Source organism: Atheta coriaria, unplaced genomic scaffold (genome assembly GCF_025399875.1).
Source record: "Atheta coriaria isolate IRGN ID8LTWV9N9 unplaced genomic scaffold, Caltech_Dcor_3.1 hic_scaffold_4_pilon, whole genome shotgun sequence".
Taxonomy (NCBI): Eukaryota; Metazoa; Arthropoda; class Insecta; order Coleoptera; family Staphylinidae; genus Dalotia; species Dalotia coriaria.
The window spans coordinates 1,218,210-1,240,846 of record NW_027045446.1 but is presented as its reverse complement, the minus strand read 5'-3'; the positions used below and the strand labels follow the sequence as shown (position 1 = coordinate 1,240,846).

Sequence of the window (22,637 nt, the reverse complement as noted above, 5' to 3'; positions counted from 1 at the left end):
ATCATGACCGAAAGATTGATAATAGACCAGTCAACATTGGTGAAATACGATAACCCATTACTAGTGACCAAACACGATGACAATTCAAAAGAGGTTGATATACAAACCTGCAAAACCAAAGGTGTCGCCGATCCAAAACACGAAATCGAAGAAGTATTGAATTCCATCCTGCCGCCGAAGGAATGGGAAGAAGAGGGTCAACTCTGGCGTCAGCACGTCTCGACCACACCGGCAACACGTCAGGACGTGGTGAATCTTCAGGAGCAACTGGATATGCGGCTGCAGCAGCGTCAAGCACGCGAGACCGGTATCTGTCCAATCAGACGCGAGCTCTACACGCAGTGTTTCAACGAGGTGATAAGACAAGTGACGATCAACTGCGCTGAACGCGGATTGTTGCTTCTGCGCATCCGTGACGAAATGCGGATGACAATCGAAGCGTTTCAAGCATTGTATTGCAGCAGCATTGCGTTCGGCATGCGCAAAGCGCTGCAATCCGAACAGGGCAAGACTGACTTACAGAAGGACGTCGATGAATTGAAGGAGGAACGTACGGATTTAGAACGACAACTCGCTGATCTAAGACAGCGTGCTGAGCAGGCCGATCGTCGCGCCGCCGAGTTACGACTCGCCGAAGAGAAGAAACACGCTGAAGAGATTTCATTTCTTAAAAAAACCAATCAACAATTAAAAGTAAGATAAAAAAAACAAAGAATAAATATTATTTACCATTTTAAATGTTTCAGGCTCAGCTGGAAGGCATCATCGCACCGAAAAGCAACAAATAGCACCGGTATTGTATTAAATATTTATTTGTAGCACAATATAATGTAATAAACGTCCTAATAATTCATCTTCATATAAAATAACACCGTTAAACAACTAATGCGGGCTTCACTTATGTGCTAATAGTATTAAGATTAAAAATTCATCATGAAATATGAATAAAATACTTCTTTGTACAAGAATAATTTAAAAAAAAACCGAGCGTCCCCAACCTGTTTCTCCACTGCTTGCGTGGAATGTCAAAATGATTAAATGCAGAAATAAATGTGAATTTAATGCTTGCCGCCGCGCTTGGACCGCTTGCGCCGTTTTTTCTTACCGCCGCCATTCTGCCCGGCATTTGCAGTCTCCGCATGCGCGAGTTCCAGCTCCAAACTGTTTTCTTCTTCGATCGTCGGCGTCGATTGCTCCGATTTGTCGCATTCGTCAGTAAAACCGTTATTTCCGTTGATTACATCTAATGGATCGGGCTTGGTCAGTTCTAGAGATATGATTTTTTCCTGTAGTGTCTCAACCTGGCCGAAACAAGATGGCGGTTAGTCACATGGTTATCGGTTAGACCGTCACATTGGTGCAGATTGTCTACATATGCAGTAAAATTTCAAAAATTATACACAGCGCATGCGCACTACGGGTGTGTTTACAAATCGTCTACATATTACAACAGCGAGAGATTAAATTAGATTTAAATAAGATATAAGAGAGAAAACATTCGGTGTTAAAGACTAACCAGGTGCGGGTGTGTTTTGATCATGCTGTCATTTTGCGGATGCGGCAACGGGCTATACTACCTCTTTCTCGATCAGCTTCTCGACATACTCGACGGTGCGCACGCGTCGCTCCCCGGTGGCATCGTCAATGTACTCTTCGGTTTTGCGCGTGACGGTCTCGTTGACAATCTTCTCACTTTCACGCACCGTCGTATTGCCTGGTGTGCTGCGCACCGCCAACTTGGGGAAGTCGGCCGATGATGGCCGCAGCTGGACACATGCAATGCTGTTAGTACTCTGCGCATGACCGGACCAGAGTTAACAGTTTCAGTTAGTTCAAGTTAGTTTCAATACAATACAATACAATACACAACATGACATTCGTATCAATCGAATTAGTTTTAAAATCTCTAAAAATTAAATCATCTAAGATGGCCGAATTATTATTATATCACGAACCTCATTGTCGTTGTCCTTTGCAGTTTCCCGCTCGCCCACCATGTCCGTCATTGACTTAATCACCATCTGCGCTTGCATTGCGTCCTGTTCCAATGATTTAAGTCGAGCTTGACGCCATGCAGCGCGTTTCTCGGCGCGTCTTGTCCGCTCCTCAGCTGGTGATAGGTTATGTTCATCTTCATCCGTGAGCAAACCCTCTTCACGCATGCGATCCTTCATTCTACGCTCGGCTGTCGCAGTCCTTATAATACCAATGGTACTATGAGGTCTACAAACACAAAATAATAATAATTTTACATTTTGTGAGTTAAATATTAATTCTAACCTCGATGGCTGCGATTCCATTGATTCATCATCGGAATTATCTAAAATTCCAAGTGAATCCATATCGGACGGCGATAAATTGGCGATTTTTCGTTCTTCTTCGGCTTTCATGCGTTCCACTTCATCCGGACTCAAATAACTGAATACTTTATCTAAAAATTTACGAAATTTTAGTATTTCTACATTAAATTTGAGGTTATTTTAAATTCTAACCTGGTTTTGGCGATGATTTAACACTTTCCTCCATGGCATTCTCGAAGAATTTCTTTTTATCACTCACGGACATTTTATAATTGTTGTTTGGCGATTGCGGCGGCTACAAAACGTCATAAACCATAATAAAAATTCAATTTAACAAAAAATTAAAGAAATCAACACACGAAATTCACTCTGTGTACTTTACCTTCTTATCGGGCAAAGAAAAACGCTTAAAGAATGTTTCGCTCCGTCGTTGTTCACCACGCAGCGGTTTATCGCGACGCCTTACCGAATCTACGTGCCTAGTGGTAACCAAAAGTGCGTCGGTTTCGGTCGTGCACGTTTGTTTCAACGTTATTGTCTTTTTCACAGGAGGAGGAGGCGGAGGCGGCGGAGTTTTTTTACTTTTAGGAGGAGGAGGCAAGGGAGAAGGAGGCGCTGGTGGTAACACAGGCGCATCTTCAAAATCCACCACCTGCTCAACAGGCGGCGGCAATGGTAACGGCAACACATCCATATCCACTTCCGGCGGCGGTGAATCCGGTGGTAATGTATCCGGCGGTGGTGGAGGTGGCCCCGTGGGTAATTCAAGCATCGAAGGTGTAAACACCAACGAATCATCATCATTCAAAGTAATAAACTCTAACAGCGTCTGTGACAAACGATGATCCTGAGGAGATTTCTCAAGATGGCGACGTGCGACCTCCACCGGCATGGAATCCAGGCTTAAATCACGCGCAAACAAATCGGCCATTTCCGATTGTTCAGTCTTGTCTATCTTTTCCGTGATTAATTCCACAACAGTATCACGTCTTTCATTCGCAAAACCTTCGGTATCACTGGATGCATCCACACTCAGTGTCCTCGGGAAAGCAATTTCTTTGTGTGCGCTCACAGGGGATGCTTCCACGATGGTTTTATTCAGACTATCATCACTGGAGCATAATCTAATCTCTTCAAAGCTCTCTTTATCATCTTCGTATAATAAAAATTTCGTTTTAATCTCATCTTCGGCTTCCTCACCCGGAAACTTCCGGGTTACTTCAATGGAACTCTCAAGTTCACTTTCGGGAATCTCAATGTTTAATAAATTATTATTATCTTGTTTATTTGTTTCTGTGTTTGTATTTTTATTCATTACCACAGATGGCGTTACCTCTTCGGTGTCAACTTTAATATCCGGTATTGAAATTGCTCCGATTGTGGTAACACGGTCATCAAACGATACCCTCCGAGGTGTTTTCGGTGGTAATGGCGGCGGAGGTGCCTCTCTCATCGGTATATTAGCATAGATAATCTCTGGATGATGTAAAACAAGTTTCTCTTTGTCGTTATCTTTAACTACCGACGAGGATAGCGTAAAGTAAGACTTTTGTGGCGGTGGAGGTGGTGGCCGTGTGGGCCTCATGGCAGAAATAGTAAAATCAACAGATTTTGATCGTTCAGTTGGTGATATACTGGGAATTGCAGGCGGTGGTTGTGATGGTCTTTCAATAACCCTATACGCAGGTGAAGAAGTGGAAGTTCTCGTCGATAACAAACCCATTGGTGGTTGAATCACAACCGTCTGTGGTGGGGGTACACTCTCAAAGAACAATCTACGTTTCGCTTCGTTTTCTTCAATGGAATCACTCAATCTCTTCAAAAGAGCTGTGCCTGTATCTGTATCTGTGTCATCTTTTCGTGGTCTCAACTCAACTTTGGGTGTTTTATCTGTTTCAAGGGAAGAATGGGAATGATCAGAATAGGAATCGGGTTTAGGTGGTTTCCGGTGCGTCGTTTCCGGTTGTTTGGCCTGTTTAAAGGATAAACACTCGCTTTAAATTGTGTGCACTAGCCAGCAGGCCGTCACCCTTTTTTTTTGCAAGCCAACACAACACGTGTGGGTGATGCGCGTAAAAACAACACAACACAATTATTAAACAAATAGCGCGCGTTACAATACGATATAAACTCGCAAGATGAAGAAAGGCGTGTTGGTGTGTGTGTGTGCTGTGCGAATGATTGATTGATTGACACACATGGCGTAATTATTTTTACCAAAAATATATTTACCATACGTATATCACATAAATTGTTTTGTTTTTTCTGGTTTTTCTTTTGATTCCCAAACAACAATCGAGAGTAAAACATGTACACAAGTGAGAAACATTGATTTCTTTATCATTTATCATTGAAAACAAACATTTTTTTATACTTTTAGAGGCAGTACTCAAAGGGTTACATACAGATTTGCATGGAAATGTTATCAAAATCTAGTATAATATCAACGCAAATTGATTCATAGTTTTCGAGTGTAACCCCTTGTGACGTGTGACGCCTTCGGTTTAGATTAGATTACCTTATCGAGTAATTAGTAACGAGTAATCATTGCTGTTCGGTTTCGATCGATAACAAAGCACCATTGGGTAATTTAATTATATTGTGACAATCATAGAATATATTTCATATATATATTAATTAGTTACTTCGCAATAGAATACTCTGTTTATACCTTTAACACTTTCAAAATGGCGTCGTGTGAAATAAAAACTTTCAAACGCAAAAAAGTTTACATCTTAAACATAAAAATAAATAAATCTACTGTAAAATGGACATTTACCTCCATCGCTTGCTTTGAATTTGATCTCTCTTTTTTTTAATTGTTCGTGATATGAGTCTGTGTTTAATTAATTTCTTTTTTTTGGCAAAATTCGTTTAGATTTAATCAGACGTGTGTGGTGTACGTATCGTTAAATGTTTTCTACGGCTGCGCTGACCTCTGAAAGACAACAATATTCGCACTTTATCTCATCATTCATCAATAATTTGCACAATCATGCTGAGAACGACATCGATGATTCACTTTTTGGTAAAAATAATTAATCAACCAGATAGAGGGGGCAGGGGGCAAGAGGGCGGGCGGGTGAAATAAACAAAATATGGTGAACAACGAACGAACGAAACAAACAAAACCAACCAAGCATGTGAATTGTGAAATATAAAACACACAAAAAGCACACGCTACAAATACAAATACAAAAAACAATGGCGGTTAATAAAAAAAAGATGTCTACTTACAGTTGTCGCTGCATTTTGGGCCGCGAGCGTATGCTTGCTCATCACGATCGTAGTTGTTTTAAGTTCACTATTTGGTCCCCCTGGAGATTTGGGCGCGACGGGTATTTCATTGTGAGCCAGCGTCTCCACCGCTCTCACCACATCCAGGACTTTATCAGCTGGCGTAGTTGGTTTTGCTTCCACCAGCGACATGTCCGCATCTGCTTCCAACTCCAATTCGTTCTCCTCCTTAACATCTTCAACTAATTTCAACCGCTTTTCGGCGTCTTCCTTCTCAAACTGCACAATTTCATTCTTCATCTTGGCTTCTTCCTTCGACGTTGTATCATCGTCAGCCATGTCCAGAGAACTTACACTCTGTGACCGACTGCTGACAGATCCAGCGCGTGTGAGGCGTCCTTCAGCCACAGCTCTATCAACTTCCGCTTTATCATAACCCTTACAGACGACCATGTGAATGGTATCGCCGCAGTTACGCAGAGTATTCACAGCTTCCTGATGCGTAGCGCCTAGTAATGACTTGCCGTTTACTTCTAGCAAACGCATGCCTGTTTTCAGGCGGCCATCACGACGCGCTGCACCGACTGAGTTTACTTTCGACACAAACACGCCTTCATCGGATCTGTCAAGAGGATTACCACGTTGGCCCTGAAGACCACCCTTTATGTGCATGCCGAGTTTTTCATTCTCCTCCTTCACAATCGTCATTGCCTGTGGAAATAATTAAAAGTAAGCACAAGTGACATAAAATGTTGATGAACTTACAAGTGATTTAACATATTCAATCTCGAGAAGCTTGCAAAGTGAAAAGACAAAAAGCTTGTGCAATCATTTATGACCTAACCAAAAACGAAACAAAACACATACCTGGTACCCTTCCGGTAGGGGATCATGGCGGATGGTGAGTGTGATTTGATCACCAGGCCGCAACAATTCCATAACAGCCTCCTGGTGCGTCGCTTGCGTCACATCCGTGCCATTTACCTTGAGAATACGATCACCGACACGCAGTTTACCACAACTGGCAGCCGTCCCACTTGGGACCATCTATACCCAACCATTAATTTAAATATATCCCAACTAGAAATGAAAGAATTCAAAAAAAACTTACGTGCGAAATAAATATGCCGGGTTCCTTGACGCCGAAAGGTATGCTGGAATGATCCGTACCACCAATAATACTAAAGCCCAGAGACCCACCGGCTTTGCTCAGCGTAACATCCTAGATGATAAACAAAACACCGAAAATAAAACAACCACACGAGGCAATTGGATGCTTAAACATATTCAACGGTGCCTCGTGTGGTACCATCGCTAGATGAACAATACATAAATAATAATATGAATAATAATAATAATAAACAATTTCGTCATTTCAAGGTGTAAAATAAAAGTTAATTGTATCATACGTAGAGTGTAGAAGCGGAGTGAGTAGTAAGGGAAGAACTTTTGAAAGGGACGCTCCGTGTCCCCGGAAGTCCGTTACCTGTGTATTCTTGCTGGGTGGTGGTGGTGGTGGTGGTAGGTGTGTGTGTGTGTGGGCGAATTCACTGCTAGTTTTTGTGGATGAGGCCCCAAAATAAACTAAGCTACGCTCAAAGTCTTCAAAAATGATTGGTCAATATTAACGATAAATGAGGTTAGGTGTTATAGAAAAGCCAGCACCAAAAAACCAAGAAGAAATAGAATTGTATAAGGCGGGCGCCTAAAGAAAATGTTCTTTTCGCGCGCATTCGGAAATAAAAATGATTGCAAGAAGCTGGTGCAAAACAACGGCATACATGCTGCTCAACTAGAATTGCGTTTTTGAGGGCGTCATCCGTTACACCTTTACCTCAATGATTAGGGGCGTGACGAGCGTATTGTCAGTGATGCGCGTGACGACCGTCTCCGTAAACGTACTCTTGGTGATCGTCTCCGTGACGCGTCCGGGTCCGGTCGGCGCCGGCGGCAGTTCGATCGGCGTCTCCGGCTTCCTGATCGTGACAGTGACATTGTGTGTGTGTTCGGACGTCGGGGGGGTGGGCGTGCGCTTGGCGGCGCCGTCGGAGGCGGGATTAAGGAAGTGGGCTGGGATCATGGCTTGGAACTCCTCGCTTGTGATGGGCTTCGGTAGTACCTGAGCATCGTCTCCCTCCAGCGAGGACGTCGGCGTGACGACTTTGTGATTGCTCGCGGGGAGAATCTTACGCGGCGCCGGCTGCGGGGGTGGCGCCTTCGCATCCACACCATTGGTCTTTGCGTGCTCAACCGGTGGTGTCGGCGATGGTGCCGATGTATCAATCTAAACACACAAATATTTAAAGAAAAAACCTAAAAAAAACATCCAACAAACCTTTTTCTCCAACTCCAAAGACCTTCGATAGCTCGAATAGCCGGGACGGTTTGCCATATAGCTATTAGCTGAATACAACCCGGTGTAAGGTTTAGGCAGACCAAACAGTCGCGGTGACTGTTGTGGTCCCGGTGATGGCGTAGGACTATCCCTAACCGGCATATCCCTCTCAACCACCAACCTCACAAACCTCTCCAACCCCGTCAACATACCCACGGCTTGATCATGCGAAGCCCCCGTCAAATCAACGCCATTAATCGAAATAACCTTATCCCCCACCGCCAGTTTCCCATCCTTCTGCGCTACACCACCATCGGTAATCCGCGAGACAAAAATCGCGTCCGAATCACCTTTGAACGCCGGCGAACCCTTCCCACCCGCAATACTGAAACCCAACCCGCGTGAATCCCGTATCAACGTCGTATGAATCGACACCCGCTTGACAGCGACATCATCATCGCTCACCAGCGGCGGCAACGGGGACGGAATCTTCAACTCTTTACCTTCTTTACTCTCCACACCAACACCGCCAACAATACTATTATCATGAACAATCCGCGTTACTTCGCGACTAATCTCAAACACCAGCAGTGGTCCGGCTGCTTTTAATACTTCCACGGCATCGTAGTGACTAACCCCAACCAGCGAATGCTCATTAACCGTAAGCACTTTATCAGCGACACGAAGCCCGGCTAAATCCGCAGGACCTCCATCGGTTACGCGCGATATAAAGATACCCTCATCTTGCCCCTTGAACGGGGTAGAACCCCGTCCGCCAGCTATCGACAAACCGAGCCCGGCCTTCGAGCGTTCAATATGAATCTCGTATTTTTCTTCACGTAACTCCACGGTTGGCACGCCGGTCGATGCATTCGTAGTGGCGTCCGATTCCCCAGCTGCGAAACAAACAAGTAAACAATCTATTAGTCATGTGTTCGGTAATGAAGTCAACCTTGTACTGGTAACAAACATGTTCTAATGCATAGCAACGCGTAGTAATCGTTAAAATTTTTCGAATTTTCCGTTTTTTATGCCTAAAAAAGCACAAAAATTTCTACCTGGCACATGCCGCAGTGATTGTAAACTCCGATGATGCTCAGGTACTCCTACTCCGCCACCGTATCGGTACGTAGGCGTACGATTACGAATCCGTATCACCGAACCCTTATTCCTCGGCAGGGTCCCGGCCTTAATATGCACCGTGCCGCCATTACTGCGTATGCGGATCTTGGGCAGTGTACTCGTCATATTCAGGATAAGTAGGATAATGGAAAAGGTAACACAGAAACAATGCAACGCGACCACCGCCGAGAGGTGACTGAGGTGCGATTATCGCAGTATCTCGTCGCGTTGCTCATTGCTCATTGTCGGCGCTAAACAAACACGATAAGATTACGAATAACAAACGGATAACACCCGAACGCGCGATGAAATTGTTGGGCGCGCGCGCAATGTTTTAATTTTACTACCGCGCGCTTGCTGCTGCTGCTACTCAAGTCGTCATCGAGTAACTAGTTAGTTACTCGCATTGAAATAATAGTGAGCGTGTTTTACCTTGACTGCTGGTGCTGCGCACCGATTCCGGAGGAGTGGAAACGCTCGTTCGATCGCTGCCGTCCTCCTCCTTGCGTTTGATCGCCTGGACAAACATAGCGAAATACATGTTAGATACGATGACAAATTCAATCAAACAACAACCACACGCATACATACATAGAAAAAATAAAATTTTTAAACATAACAAGCGTATCAAAAGCGCAGGTTTGCTTAAATTCGACGCAGAGCCATTTATTAGACATGTACGTGTTGTTTAATGTCAAATACTTATAAATATTCAATAAGTGAACTTGGAAAATTAAAAATAATCGCGTTATTCATTTGTTTACTTATGATAATCTATACGTAGTAAGTTTTTAATCAGGTTTTTGATGATTACTCATCAACGGAAAATGATAAAAGTATGATTCGTTCATAGATCGATTCGGAATTAAATTCTTTATCAAATGTATGAATATTTTGTTTATAACTAATTTATTTATCAAGTTATACTCAAAAAATAAAAATAAAATGAAATTAAACTTTAATTAGTTATAACTTTTTTTCTAATTACACGATTTATTTAAATTTTTCATAAAATGTGTAAAATTTAATTATAAACAATCCACTGAAACAATTTTTATTCTACCGCTTCTGGTTTGCGAGTAATTAATTTTTTTTAATTTTAAAACTCGATTCGGTTACTCCGGATGAAATTCCATATTGTCGATTGTCTTTTTTGTGTATGGCAAAGGTAACGAAATATGGCGGACACATAAATTCGATACAGGTACGAAAACAAACAGAGTGAAAGTCGAAAATATTTCCAACGAAAGTGCACTGACTGGGAACACACGGCTTGAAATCATGAAACAATTTCCAAACGTTTTCAATTTTAAGGTGACTCTACGGGTAATATATCCGTGCGCGGATTGCTAATCTGGGAGATGATGTCATACGACGAGCGTGTGATATAACGAGACAATGCGTCTGTGCGTCGCAGCGGCGCAAAAAGGTCAAGAGAATTAGAACTCGCAGCGATTCGCGTTTGTTTTTCACCTCCCGCGGAAGATGCGAGGCTGTAAACGCTACAATAAACTAATTTGGGCGTGTGTTAAAGGTCACGCGATGGATTTTTCTTTTTCGCTCTTTTGTTGATTCACGAACGCATGCGCGCATGATGTCCAAGTCGTGACTCAAGCCAAGCACTTAACGTGCACCTTTCTCTTTACAGCGGCGCGCGGGAGAAAATTAACCTCAAAACTGCAACGGCAACCCAATATACACATACATAGTCAATACATTAGACGAATTAGTGTGAAGCAAGCAAAGAAAAATCATAAACAACACAACACACACAGTACAAGAATATTATAGACCTGTGCGATAATGGAGGCCATCTTATCTTTATCGATGACGGCGGCGTTGATGCGTTTATTCTTCAGATGGTGCGGCGTATCCCGCCGATGGAGACGCAGCGGACGCGCCGCATCCGCGTGGTCTTCACCCCCATCGCCGACGAAACCGACGACACGTCTCCTCGTCGTCTCCTACACGCGCAAATTACTTACTTATCGCTACCACATCAATGGCGTCCACACATCATACACATACAGGGTGCAAAAGTGAGGTTAGGCGTGTGTGGTTTAGATTGGTTAGCAACTACGATCACCGGACGCCCTCTATAATCGAAAAAGTACCAAAGAAAAAAAAACTCACATCGTCCGTGTCATCTTCGGCGCTCGGATCGCTGTTCTCCTCGCGGCCATTCAAAGGTTGTGATTGGTGAACAAAAGAGGGTGCTGGTGGTTGTGGTGTTTGAGGTTGAGGTGGGGGTGGCGTCGGCTCCTTCGTATGCGCATTCACCGCCTCGATAATCGGCAGCGCTTCCGAGGTGGTCTGCAGCTCGGAGTCCTCCAGCGAATTCTGGCCCTTTGCAAACAACTTGTGCGCCTTTGCTTTCAACTCGCGCGGATGTGGGGTGTTCTGACGGACGAAGGGTGTCTGCAAAACAATACACTCTAAACGTAGTGTTGGTTGCCTATACGCTAACCTCCCAAATGAAATAAATAATCATAAAAAAGAAAACCACGTTCCGCTCCACAGAACTTTGTTTTATTTCTGTCGAGTCACGAATCACAGCGCGTACTGACTTGGAGTACAGTTAGAACACTGACAGACGCCAGGCATTATTCATTGCACAATGGTACAACTATTCTCCGCGCTTTTAATTTAACTAATCTGATCCGCACGTTGAATACGCCGCATTGATGGAAATGAGTTGAGAGTTGGAGGTTGTAATGCATGGTTGCATGTTGGAAATGTAAACTACACGCTAGCATAGGCAACCAGCAATACACAATAATTAAATATTGGTTGCCTATATTCTACAACACCCAAACACCATATATAAGGAGTATAAGAGTAAGAAAGTAAGAAATAGAAAAATAAAACCCCACTATTTCTATTACCAAGTTACTTATATTACATGCATTGTTTAAATACAAAAATAAAATTCGTACAAAAAAAACACCACACACAGACTACTTCCTACATTAGTAGATTAATAAATTAATATTTAATATTTACATTTCCAACACTCTGGATGTGTTAATGAAATTAATGACGGTGTTAGTTATTACTGGATTGATTAGTGGTTAACCTCAAAAAAGACAATACTGTTTCTGTTAGCCGGCCGGCAGCATGTTATAGCTGTCCGAGCGCAGGACCGTCTTCGACACGCAATCGGTAAGCCGCTCCCAGAGAGTGTCGAAGAACGTCCGCCACCACACCGCAAGTCGGCGTGCTGAAGATGCCGTAGCACTACTGGTGGTTGAGCTTACCTCACGGTTGTCCTGCTCCTGCGCGTCGACAAACTTCACCGAGTGCGTGCGGCTGGCCTCGCGCTCCTCCCAGTCCTCGTCGGGGTCCTCCGGCTCATCTGCACGAAGAGCACCATTAGACAAACCGGGCGCGAGCTCGCAACGATACAGGCGACCGTCGGAAGCTAGGGTTTGTTTGTGTGTAGGTGTGCGGGGAGGGCGCGCAGAGGAAAACACGTGCAATAAATAAACACAAACATTCACAAGACGGCACTTGACCAAAAGAGACCAAGACAAAACAAAAGAATTTCAACGAAAAACGGTTTTTGAAAATCATTTGAGGGAGGCTAAGAGGTACCATGAATTTGAAATGCCCGCCATTTTGGTATCTCACGAGGTAAGAACTTTATTTGTGTGAGAATTGATGCGCAATTAAATATATTTTCCAAAACGGTTTAAATTTTTAAAATCTCATCATTAGAACATCGGGAATTTGGAATTTTCTGAAATTTATTGCAAATTTGAAAGAAAACGCGTTTTTCAACTTAAAACGTCCGCCATTTTCTTATTTTAAAAGACAAAAACTTAATTTTTATGTATAATCATCCGCAATTAACTATATTTTCATAATCTTTTAAAATTTTGAAAATCCCACCACTAAAACCCCCAAAATTTTTAAATTTTCCAAAATTTCTCGTAAAAATTACAACAACACGATTTTAAATTTAAAACGTCCGCCATTTTGTCAATTTAAAAGCCACAAACCAAATTTTCACGTCAAATCATCCGCGATAAACTATATTTTCATAATCTTTTAAAATTTTGAAAATCCCACCACTAAAACACCCAAAATTTTTAAATTTTCCAAAATTTCTCGTAAAAAATAAAAAAACACGATTTTAAATTTAAAACGTCCGCCATTTTGTCAATTTAAAAGACACAAACCAAATTTTCACGTCAAATCATCCGCAATAAACTATATTTTCAAAATCTTTCCAAATTTTTAAAATCCAGTCACTAGAACATCCGTTCCTCCCTCAAATGATTATAACCTCGGTAATCTCCAATCCAATCCAAAAAAACCCACATGCATTACTCACCTATCGTAGGCTGATACTCCTGCTGCGGCAGCAGGAAACACGTCAACACCGTATTCCCCGTATGCGGATCCGTATCCGTCTGGAAGGTCAACATCGGCTGCGCCTGATTCTCGCTCAACCACACCGCCTTGAGCGCCAACTGCAGCAGCGTATAGGGCAGATACGGCAGCCGATTCCCGGACACATCCAACACATGCAACCGCTCACAATTCCCGATTGTATCCGGCAACATGGTCAAGCGATTATCCCTCAGACTCAACACACCCAACTCGACCAGATTACCAAACTCATCCGGTATGGTGGTGAGCGAATTGCGATCTATATTCAAATTCGTCAACCGGACAAGCCGACCGATTCTATTCGGGATCTCATTGAGAAAGTTCTCAGTCAAAATTAACTCCTGCAGGTTAATGCAGTTGCCAATATTGGCATTCAACAGAGACAATCGATTCTGATCAACTTTTAAAATCGTGAGCTTTTCCAGCTTGCCGATACCATCCGGCAGCATTTCAAGCACATTCTGTGACAGATGTAAATCAGTAAGATTAGCAAGACCCGCAATCTCTTCCGGCAGAGACTCCAGACGATTCTCGGAGAGATCAAGACAAGTCAGGTTTTTCAATTGACCAATTTCAGGTGGTAATCGTTGTAGAATATTGTGATCCAACCAGAGTTCCTGTAGAGCTGGTAGGCTACCTATATGTGATGGCTACACCATCGAATAAGGAATAGAAACAACATGATATGATAACCCTACCCCGGATGGAAACAATCGACTTACCAATTCGTCAATCTCATTATCGCCCAAATCGAGCCGCTCGAGTTTAACGAGCTGCGCCATCGAGGCGGGCAGCTCCTTGAGCAGGTTCTCGCGCAGCTCCAGCGACGTGAGCGAGATCAGATTGCCAAAGTCGGCCGGCAGCGCTGTGAGCGACATGTCGTTGAGGCCGAGCATCGTCAGCGAGCGCAGTTCGCTGAACGTGACCGGCAGGCGGGCGATTGGATTCGAGCTGAAGTCGGCCACCTGCAGCGATTGCAGCGTGCCGATCGACTCGGGAATATCCGGTATATCTGCAAATCGCGTAGAGAGAACAAATAGAAACGATTTCATGATGGATTTATTTCGGGCGGCAGGCATGGCGGTGTTTGTAGTACACGCGAGGGTATTTTTAGACGTTTGTATACTTTATCGTCGCCTTGATTGAGTTTACTTCAGATAAAAATCATCCAAACAGAACATCACTCAAAAAACTAATCTTGGACGCCCAGAAATTGAAAATTTTAAAAAAGAAAAGAAAAACCTTAGAAAACGTACGGTGATACGCGTGGATTACCTGCAGAAAGTGGGGGGATGACTACTACTGCTGCTACTACTACTACTCCTACCCCTTTTGCTACTTTTGCGCGGGTAAACCGCGGGTATAAAATTCAAGAAGAAGAAAAACAAGCGCGCAGTGCGCATCGCGCTCAGTAGTCCCTGAGTCACCCAGGAGTCCAGTCGCAGTTCTTTTCTTCTCTTTCTTTTCCCTATTTTGCTCGCGTAAAGAAAAACCTCGCAAATTACTCTAACAAAAAGTAGTCTACGACTTTTTCTTCTTAAAAACCCATCAACACATTCACAATTGAACAAATTCCTATACATGATTGAGAATCAACAGATGGTATGCCCAGGCATTCCTCTGCCATTCAAGTTATGGCCATTATCATAAAATATTCTTACAATAAGCAAACGAAAGAGAAAATTGCTTCTCCCGTTGAATATTTGCAATCAACAACCAACTACTACTTCACAATTAACAATAAATTAATTCAAGTATCACGTGTATCACGTTATCATCGACCTACTTTCATTTGAGTTTATGGCATGCACCTAAGTAAATACCCAAAAACGGCGATGCATTAAAATGAAGCCACACTTATGCAACGCACAATGCGTGCTTAGCGCAATCCGTTTTCTTTAAACCTGATAAACTGCCATTGAACTCCATCGCAATTGTTTAGCAATAAACTAAACCAAAATAAAACATAATACACCTCTCCATGCCCATAATTACAAAATAGAATATTGGCAAGCGGGAGCAGAACGTAAGCACAACCATTTCGCGATTTTATTGTGCAAAGAAAGTAGCACACACACACAGCGACGTTGTTCTAATTTGAGAATTCAGCACAGCGCAGCACAACACTTTGGAAATTTAATTTAATTTGATAACACAAAACACGTCCGATTGTTTGTGTTAGCCGTCCGAGTGGCGAGTGCCAATAAGTCGAATCAATAAAACACTAATACACCAACTCACCATTACGCATATTAATAATAATGATAATTGACTATGGTATTTATCGCTCATGCGCATTCAAGGTCACAAAATTTCCTCGCTATCTTGGCTTACATTTTTTCCCTAATCTATTATCCAACTAATTGCCAATTAACCTGTCCTCTTGCGTGTTGCACTTGTTGCATTCACAGTTATCGACTTTCTATGCACATGCGCATGTGACTTAAGTCGTGTCTGCACGCCTTGCACGCCTGCACGCTTTCGCAATGTGTATGCAGGCCGGTGCGGTTATGCAACTTCCGCAAAGTGCACTTAAAGTCAAAGTCATCTTAAACTTGAACTTAATTCAACTCGGCTGGAAATAAAACCGCATAAATGTAAAACTAAAAACGTAAAACGAAAAACAGCGCATTGATTTTAATTTGCGTGAGTTAATACACTACCGTCGTGTTATTTTATGACATAATAAATAAGACTATGGGCATAATGACGGCGATTTTCCGCTTGACGAGCAATCTGCTCCCATTTTCGTCGAATCACGCCCTATCATTTCGTTTACAACTTCTAAACATCCGCTCCTTGGCATTTACTAGACAGTCTAGTGAGTAATACACATACCGCACACCTTATTACGTAAAAAATGTTTAAATTTCTATCGAAATTGACGTGTATACGTGACAATTTCCGGTTTTTCTGGTATAAAACGAAAGTTTTGACCGCATGAGTGAATTTTTCAAAATTTCTTGTAAAAATTACAAAAACACGATTTTAAATTTAAAACGTCCGCCATTTTGTTAATTTAAAAGCCACAAACCAAATTTTCACGTGAATTCATCCGCGATAAACTATATTTTTCGAATCTTTTCAAATTTTTAAAATCCCACCACTAGAACACCCAAAATTTTGAAATTTTCCAAAATTTCTCGTAAAATTACAAAACCCGATTTTAAATTTCAAACGTCCGCCATTTTGTCAATTTAAAAGACACAAACCAAATTTTCACGTCAAATCATCAGCGATAAACTATAAAAAATGTTTAAAATGTTTAAATTTCTATCGAAATTGACGTGTATACGAGACAATTTCCGGTTTTGCTGGTATAAAACGAAAGTTTTGACCGCATGAGTGACTTTCGTTTAACACGTGTGCCACCTAATTCGCAACAACCCTCAATAATCATCCCTCGAGTGATGTTTTTGCGTTTTCGCAGTATAAAACCCTTCAAAACATCAAAAGTGCTTGTAAAACACTCGAAAACAGGAGAAAATAACACGTAATTTTAACCTTTTCAACACTCAGTGTATTTACAGTTATTGTGTGGTTAATGAAAGGGTAGCAAAGGTTCACTACGCACGAGTTGCACCCGACAAAACCCTTTTTACATCAAGCGCGCTTGAATGCGTCGAGAGAGAAACAAAAATCTGGGGAATGATTTCACTTTGCAATTAACCTATTTTTTAAACACGAAAATTACTCATCTTACTATGTAGTGTAATAGAAGTTGTGCGTCACATAAACATTGCGTAAATGATTATAAAACGGCATCCTTATAAGCACTGTTATTCAAGTGTAGCGTGCCGTGAATGCACAATCAGCGCAATCACATCGCTAGAATGAAATAAAGATGCAAGGCTAGAGACATTCGAAAATAGTACATTACATATCAAGAGTAGAAAATCATATTTCACTACAGTAAACTGTGAATAATGAATAGTATCCTACATTAGATGCCTAGGGTAGAAAATAATAAATTTTTATTACCTACCAAGGGCAGAAAACAGTTTTTCAATGAAGAATTAATATTGAGGGTGGAAAACAGTGTTTTCCAATGGTGGAGCACAAGAAATTACAAAAACATATTCCCAATGTCCCTGATTGTAAAAAAAATACCATTGCAGAACAAAATGTAGGCCAATCTCATTAGAGTAATTAAATTAGCCGCATACATTTAAACCCTTTTTACAACTGATTTCATTACTACAAAGATAACTTATCAATGACCGAGAATTAATCACTGCTTACTAATTGATCAATTAAATCATTGCTCATCAATTGGTTTTTCCTATCTCCATCACAATTAATAACATAAATAAATTATACCAACTTGTTCGATTAAAAATTCACCACAACCCTCACTTGTTGCATTCTCGATTACATTTTTAACACACACACTTACTACGTGCGTGTGATAATCACCCAAGCTTACTTCCTTCCGGCCCTCGAGTAAATTGTACTTAAATTTTCGTTTTACGCGCATGCCCCGCCCGTGCCCGCCGCCATGATGAATCACGTGCACTTTACATTCCGCACTTATCACGTTATCGATAACAAATATGCTCTCTCCGATAAACAAGGCTTACCATTGCGCGAGACGTCCAACTCGACGAGGTTCTCAAAGTTTTGTATATCCGATGGCAGCTTGTGAATCTCATTGTCGCTCAGGCCGAGCTTCCGCAGACGCTGCAGGCGGAAAAAGTTCTGGAATGAAACAAAACGTGACGTCAGACGAAACAAATGCAAACAAATTGACACAAACCAGAAACAAATGGCGATCGCACGCCGGTTTATTAATAAAGTCAGCATTACTTTAAAACGCTGCAAGTTATCATAAATATTCTTTCACTAAACCAACCTTCATTAAATTCTACATTTAATTATACAAACACATCATTACTAATTATTTTCAATAAATAATTATTAACAAAATAGTGTTTTTTACTAAAATGCTTATAAATTTCAAATTAATAATCGTATTGCAATAAAAATTACACAGTATATGCATAATTTAACTTCAAATCGATTTGTGAAAGAATCACGTTGATAACTTGTTGCGTTTTTGAGTTATCACAGAAAAACCATCAGAAAACAGGTATGATCTCACGTCGGTTACCTTCGGCAGGTCGCGAATATGATTCGCGTCGAGTAGCAGCTCCTCCAAGCTGCGCGCATACCGCAGGATGTCCTCGGGCACCGTCGGCAGCGAGCTGTGCCGCTTGTCGACATACTCGATCTGTCTATTGCACCCCTTGAAGATCGGAATGCAGCGAAACATTGTCGCCGCCGCACACAACACCAACACACACACGCACGCACGGATAGATTATACTTGCGCTGGGTGCAGAAACACTCCGGCTTCACGCGCTGTAGACACACACACTGCACACCACCATGGAAGCCGCGCACTCACCACCTAGTTTCAGCAACAACAACGTTCGAGGCACGCGAGGTTTAATAGAAAAAAAAATTCAGACGGCGGCGATCGCCCATGTCACGACACGGCGGCAGGCACCACTCCCGTTTGCGGCCAACAAAAATGTCGAACTGAAACTCGCCGAGCACGGAGCGAGTGCGGTGTCGGTAATGCAGAGCGAGTAAATGCTTCATTTAAGACTCGCAGCGCCACCTGGCGGAATTGTAATGTACTAATATTGTTTTAAAGCGTAAATTGTTTAAAAAACGCATAAATAAACGCAAATTCACGGAATAAACTATGTAAATTTAGCTATACGATAAAAAACAGTAATTAATATCGGTGGTTAGTGACCACTATTGGCTGGTTTCGTAACTATTTTTGACATTTTCATTGCATACACTCGTATTGGGTGGTATAGAAGTGTGTCTGCGTCGCGACGAAACGAGGAGTGAGTGAAAATTGAAGGCAGTAAAGCTCCAGCCAGGTCGCCGTCGTTGCTCCGACTCCCGAAGTGATCCAAAGTGAGTAAAAATTGCGCTCGATTATCTTCCGCGCTCGGCGTGACATAGCAACCGGTTGTTTTAGGCGTCGCCATTGTTTCGACAATGACTCAAGGCGTTGTTAGAATGCCCCACAACTAAGCTTTCGACACGAAGCTCCGCCAGATCGTCATGAGTCAAGCGCTGCTCGAGTCCGAAATGCCCGAAGCCGCCCCAGTCGAGACATCCACAAGCGACGCGCCCGTCAAAACACCAAGAAATTCTCGTCCGGTTCGCTCAGCGGTGCGACAGACGCAGCCCGGCCGAAAGTCGTCACCGTCAAGCACCCCGAGAGCAACAAGCCAAAACCGACCGTCAAGAAGAACAAACCCATCCAGGCGGATCTGGACGTAACCAAGGAATTCCTACGATGTCGTGAGGAAGGCTTCAAACGACTGGACCTCAGTAAGTCTAATATCACACTATTGCCAGCGACCGTACGCGATCTAACGCATTTATCCGAATTGTATTTGTACGGGAATAAAATCGCTACGCTACCGAATGAAATCGGTAATCTCACAAGCCTCCAGACGCTCGCATTGAGCGAGAATTCACTCACGAGTCTACCGGACTCGCTCGACGGTTTGAAATCGATTAAAGTATTGGATTTGAGGCATAATAAACTCAACGATATACCGGATGTTGTCTACAAGTTGACAACCCTCACAACACTCTTCCTGCGCTTCAATCGCATCAAATATGTCGGCGAAGAGATCCAGCACTTGACCTCGTTGACAATGCTCAGTCTACGCGAGAATAAAATACGTGAATTACCAGCCGAGATCGGGCGATTGATCAATTTAATCACATTCGATGTGTCACACAATCACCTCGAGCATTTACCAACTGAACTCGGCAACTGCACGATTTATCCACCTTGGACCTGCAGCATAATGAGCTGTTGGATATTCCCGAAACGATAGGACAACTGCAACAATTAACGCGATTGGGTTTACGTTACAATCGTTTATCGAGTATTCCGGCGAGTTTAAGTAACTGCAATCACATGGATGACTTTAATGTCGAAGGTAACGCCATCTGTCAGTTACCCGAAGGTTTATTATCCAGTTTGGTTGAGTTGAGAAGTATTACATTATCACGGAATAATTTCTCTTCGTATCCGTCGGGCGGGCCGTCGCAGTTCACGAATGTCGATTCGATTAATCTGGAACACAATCAGATCGATAAAATACCCTATGGGATATTTTCAAGGGCGAAGAACCTAACCAAACTTAATATGAAAGAGAATCAGTTGACATCTCTGCCGCTAGATGTCGGCACATGGCTGAATATGGTCGAGTTGAATCTAGGCACGAATCAACTCACGAAGTTACCCGATGATATACAGTGCCTGCAATGTTTGGAAGTGTTAACACTTTCGAATAATCTCCTACGGCGTATTCCGCCTAGTGTTGGTAATCTTCGCAAATTACGTGTTCTGGATTTGGAGGAGAATCGTCTGGAGCAGTTGCCGAATGAAGTGGGGTTATTGCGTGAGCTGCAGAGGTTAGTCGTGCAGTCAAATCAATTGACATCTCTGCCAAGGGCAATCGGTCATCTGTCAAATCTGCAGTATTTGAGCGTCGGCGAGAATAATATCAGCTTTCTACCGGAGGAAATCGGCACGTTGGAGAATTTGGAAAGCCTGTACATCAACGATAATCAGGCGCTGCATAATCTACCATTTGAATTAGCGCTCTGTTCGAATCTGGCGATTATGAGCATCGAGAATTGTCCGCTGTCGCAAATCCCGGCCGAGATTGTCTCCGGCGGGCCGTCGTTGGTCATACAGTATTTAAAAATGCAAGGGCCGTATCGCGCGATGTAAGGTAAGGGTAGACGTGTAAAAATGTGAACAAAATGTGATTACTGTTTTAATCTTAGACGTAATTTTAAGCAAAAAACATGTTACTAGGTTAAAACCAAGATGGCGTCTCGATATATATATATTCATTACAAGTGCATTTGTTAGATATCTCGCCGCACACATGACTGCGTCAGTATTATTTTACAATTGAAATTTATTCCATCAATGATTAAGTGTGGTTTTTGCTTTGATTTGAATGACGTCAGCAGGCGTGTGCGCAGAAACAATTGAGTTTTATTTGTGACCAATTTGAAGCATGACATTAGCGATTAAGAGAAAATGGCGGATTTGAAGTTGCGGTGGAGGAGGGGAGGGGGAGAATTCTGTTGCACACCATTTAAATAATCGATAAACGTCCGAAATACACCCCCGCGTGGAAAAGTATTATAATTTTGATAAATATTATGCGAAATGTGTCAAAGACGTGCATTAAATGTGATGTTATCTGTTCCGCCATCACCCCCACAGTCGTATATAATATTGCATGCGAACCGCCATCAAGCAAAAGACTTTAAAACACTGCTGTGCTCAAAAAACGCAGCCGCCAATTTGAAATGAAAGAAGAAGAAAAAAAAACAACCACGCATGTAAAACTAATCGTAATCTAATTGTGCTGAATGTATTAATTAGACAGATGGTAATAGACGTACCTACAATATAAGCATGTATTATAAATCCGAAAATATTATTCAACGCAGACACAAAGAGAGAGAGAGAGAGAGGAAAAAGTTCTATATTTGTATATTTAGTGGATTCCTGGATTGAAACACGCAATGCTAGCGCAACGAGAGCTTAAATCCAAAGAGAAAATAATTGATATGTTAGTCTATAGACCTTATTGAGAAACCAACATGGCGTAATAAGACTGCAAACGTACGATTTAAACACACACACACGTTCCGCGATTTGCAACAAGATGGACGACGAGAACACACGTTTCTTATGTGGATGTACTTTGTTTATCAACGCGAGGAATCATTATTGTTAATAATAATACGTTTGATTGCTGTAGCGACACGTGAATGATTACAATAAAAGTGTATTTTATCTCAGGGCGTTTGTTTTATTTAATAAAATGCAACTCACCGATGTGGACACGGACGGCATGGTGGTTAGTAGCACGGGTATAACCTAAATGCGCTAGTTTCGAATTGCAGGATGCCGTTGGGAGTGTCTGCGCATGATTGGGCGCAATAGTCATGGATGTGGTCACGTGATTTACGCACAGTTGACAGCACACATATTTAACGTGAGTTTTATCTTAATTTATGTGTTTAAATGCTTGGAATATTAAATTTAAAGGTTAACCTCACCGTTGTGGTTACTGTATTGCGGTTAGTACTATTATAACCTAAATTTGCATGTTTCGAATTAAAATTACAGTTAGAACTGACATCGCCTGATGTGACCACGTGACCTTTGCTCGATT

General features: G+C 42.3%; 3 protein-coding genes across 15 annotated transcripts; 2 read left to right on the top strand and 1 right to left on the bottom strand.

Annotated features, from left to right (window-relative positions):
• The first annotated feature begins 3 nt into the window (after positions 1–3).
• Positions 4–853, top strand: LOC135791251 (putative inner dynein arm light chain, axonemal). The gene is made up of 2 exons (XM_065301595.1): positions 4–693; positions 747–853. The coding sequence occupies exons 1-2, from the start codon at positions 4–6 to the stop codon at positions 786–788; spliced, it is 732 nt and encodes a 243-aa protein (XP_065157667.1). The 3' UTR covers positions 789–853.
• On the bottom strand, positions 797–18,908 carry LOC135791248 (protein lap4-like). 13 transcript variants are annotated; one of them, XM_065301584.1, is made up of 19 exons: positions 18,500–18,904; positions 17,970–18,087; positions 14,112–14,401; positions 13,331–14,039; positions 12,252–12,415; positions 11,128–11,412; positions 10,788–10,958; positions 9,427–9,511; positions 7,873–8,768; positions 7,372–7,821; positions 6,649–6,759; positions 6,405–6,584; positions 5,538–6,248; positions 2,683–4,272; positions 2,493–2,595; positions 2,281–2,431; positions 1,956–2,223; positions 1,578–1,793; positions 797–1,301 (listed from the first exon to the last, which is right to left on the bottom strand). In XM_065301584.1, the coding sequence occupies exons 1-19, from the start codon at positions 18,659–18,661 to the stop codon at positions 1,059–1,061; spliced, it is 6,903 nt and encodes a 2,300-aa protein (XP_065157656.1). In that variant the 5' UTR covers positions 18,662–18,904; the 3' UTR covers positions 797–1,058. The 13 variants fall into 13 exon arrangements, 10 of the variants coding, with proteins under 10 accessions (XP_065157656.1, XP_065157658.1, XP_065157655.1 ...); XM_065301586.1 differs by having other exon boundaries at positions 1,578–1,766; XR_010547984.1 differs by having other exon boundaries at positions 1,065–1,368; positions 1,517–1,793; positions 18,500–18,903.
• LOC135790776 (leucine-rich repeat protein soc-2 homolog) lies at positions 18,778–22,260 on the top strand. Its single transcript, XM_065301048.1, is given in 3 exon segments — positions 18,778–18,966; positions 19,428–20,202; positions 20,205–22,260. Coding segments are annotated over 3 exon segments (1,929 nt in total). The 3' UTR covers positions 21,170–22,260.
• The last annotated feature ends 377 nt before the right edge of the window (positions 22,261–22,637 follow it).

Bases quoted from the DNA above. Each gene is read 5' to 3' on its own strand.
- LOC135791251 (XM_065301595.1), top strand. From the start codon at position 4: ATGACCGAAAGATTGATAATAGACCAGTCAACATTGGTGAAATACGAT. The intron at 694-746 runs GTAAGATAAAAA...TAAATGTTTCAG, and splicing joins AAACCAATCAACAATTAAAA to GCTCAGCTGGAAGGCATCAT.
- LOC135791248 (XM_065301583.1), bottom strand. From the start codon at position 18,661: ATGTTTCGCTGCATTCCGATCTTCAAGGGGTGCAATAGACAGATCGAG. The intron at 6,760-7,371 runs GTAAAGGTGTAA...TTTATCATCTAG, and splicing joins TCACGCCCCTAATCATTGAG to GATGTTACGCTGAGCAAAGC. The intron at 1,794-1,955 runs GTTCGTGATATA...GGTCATGCGCAG, and splicing joins CAAAGGACAACGACAATGAG to AGTACTAACAGCATTGCATG.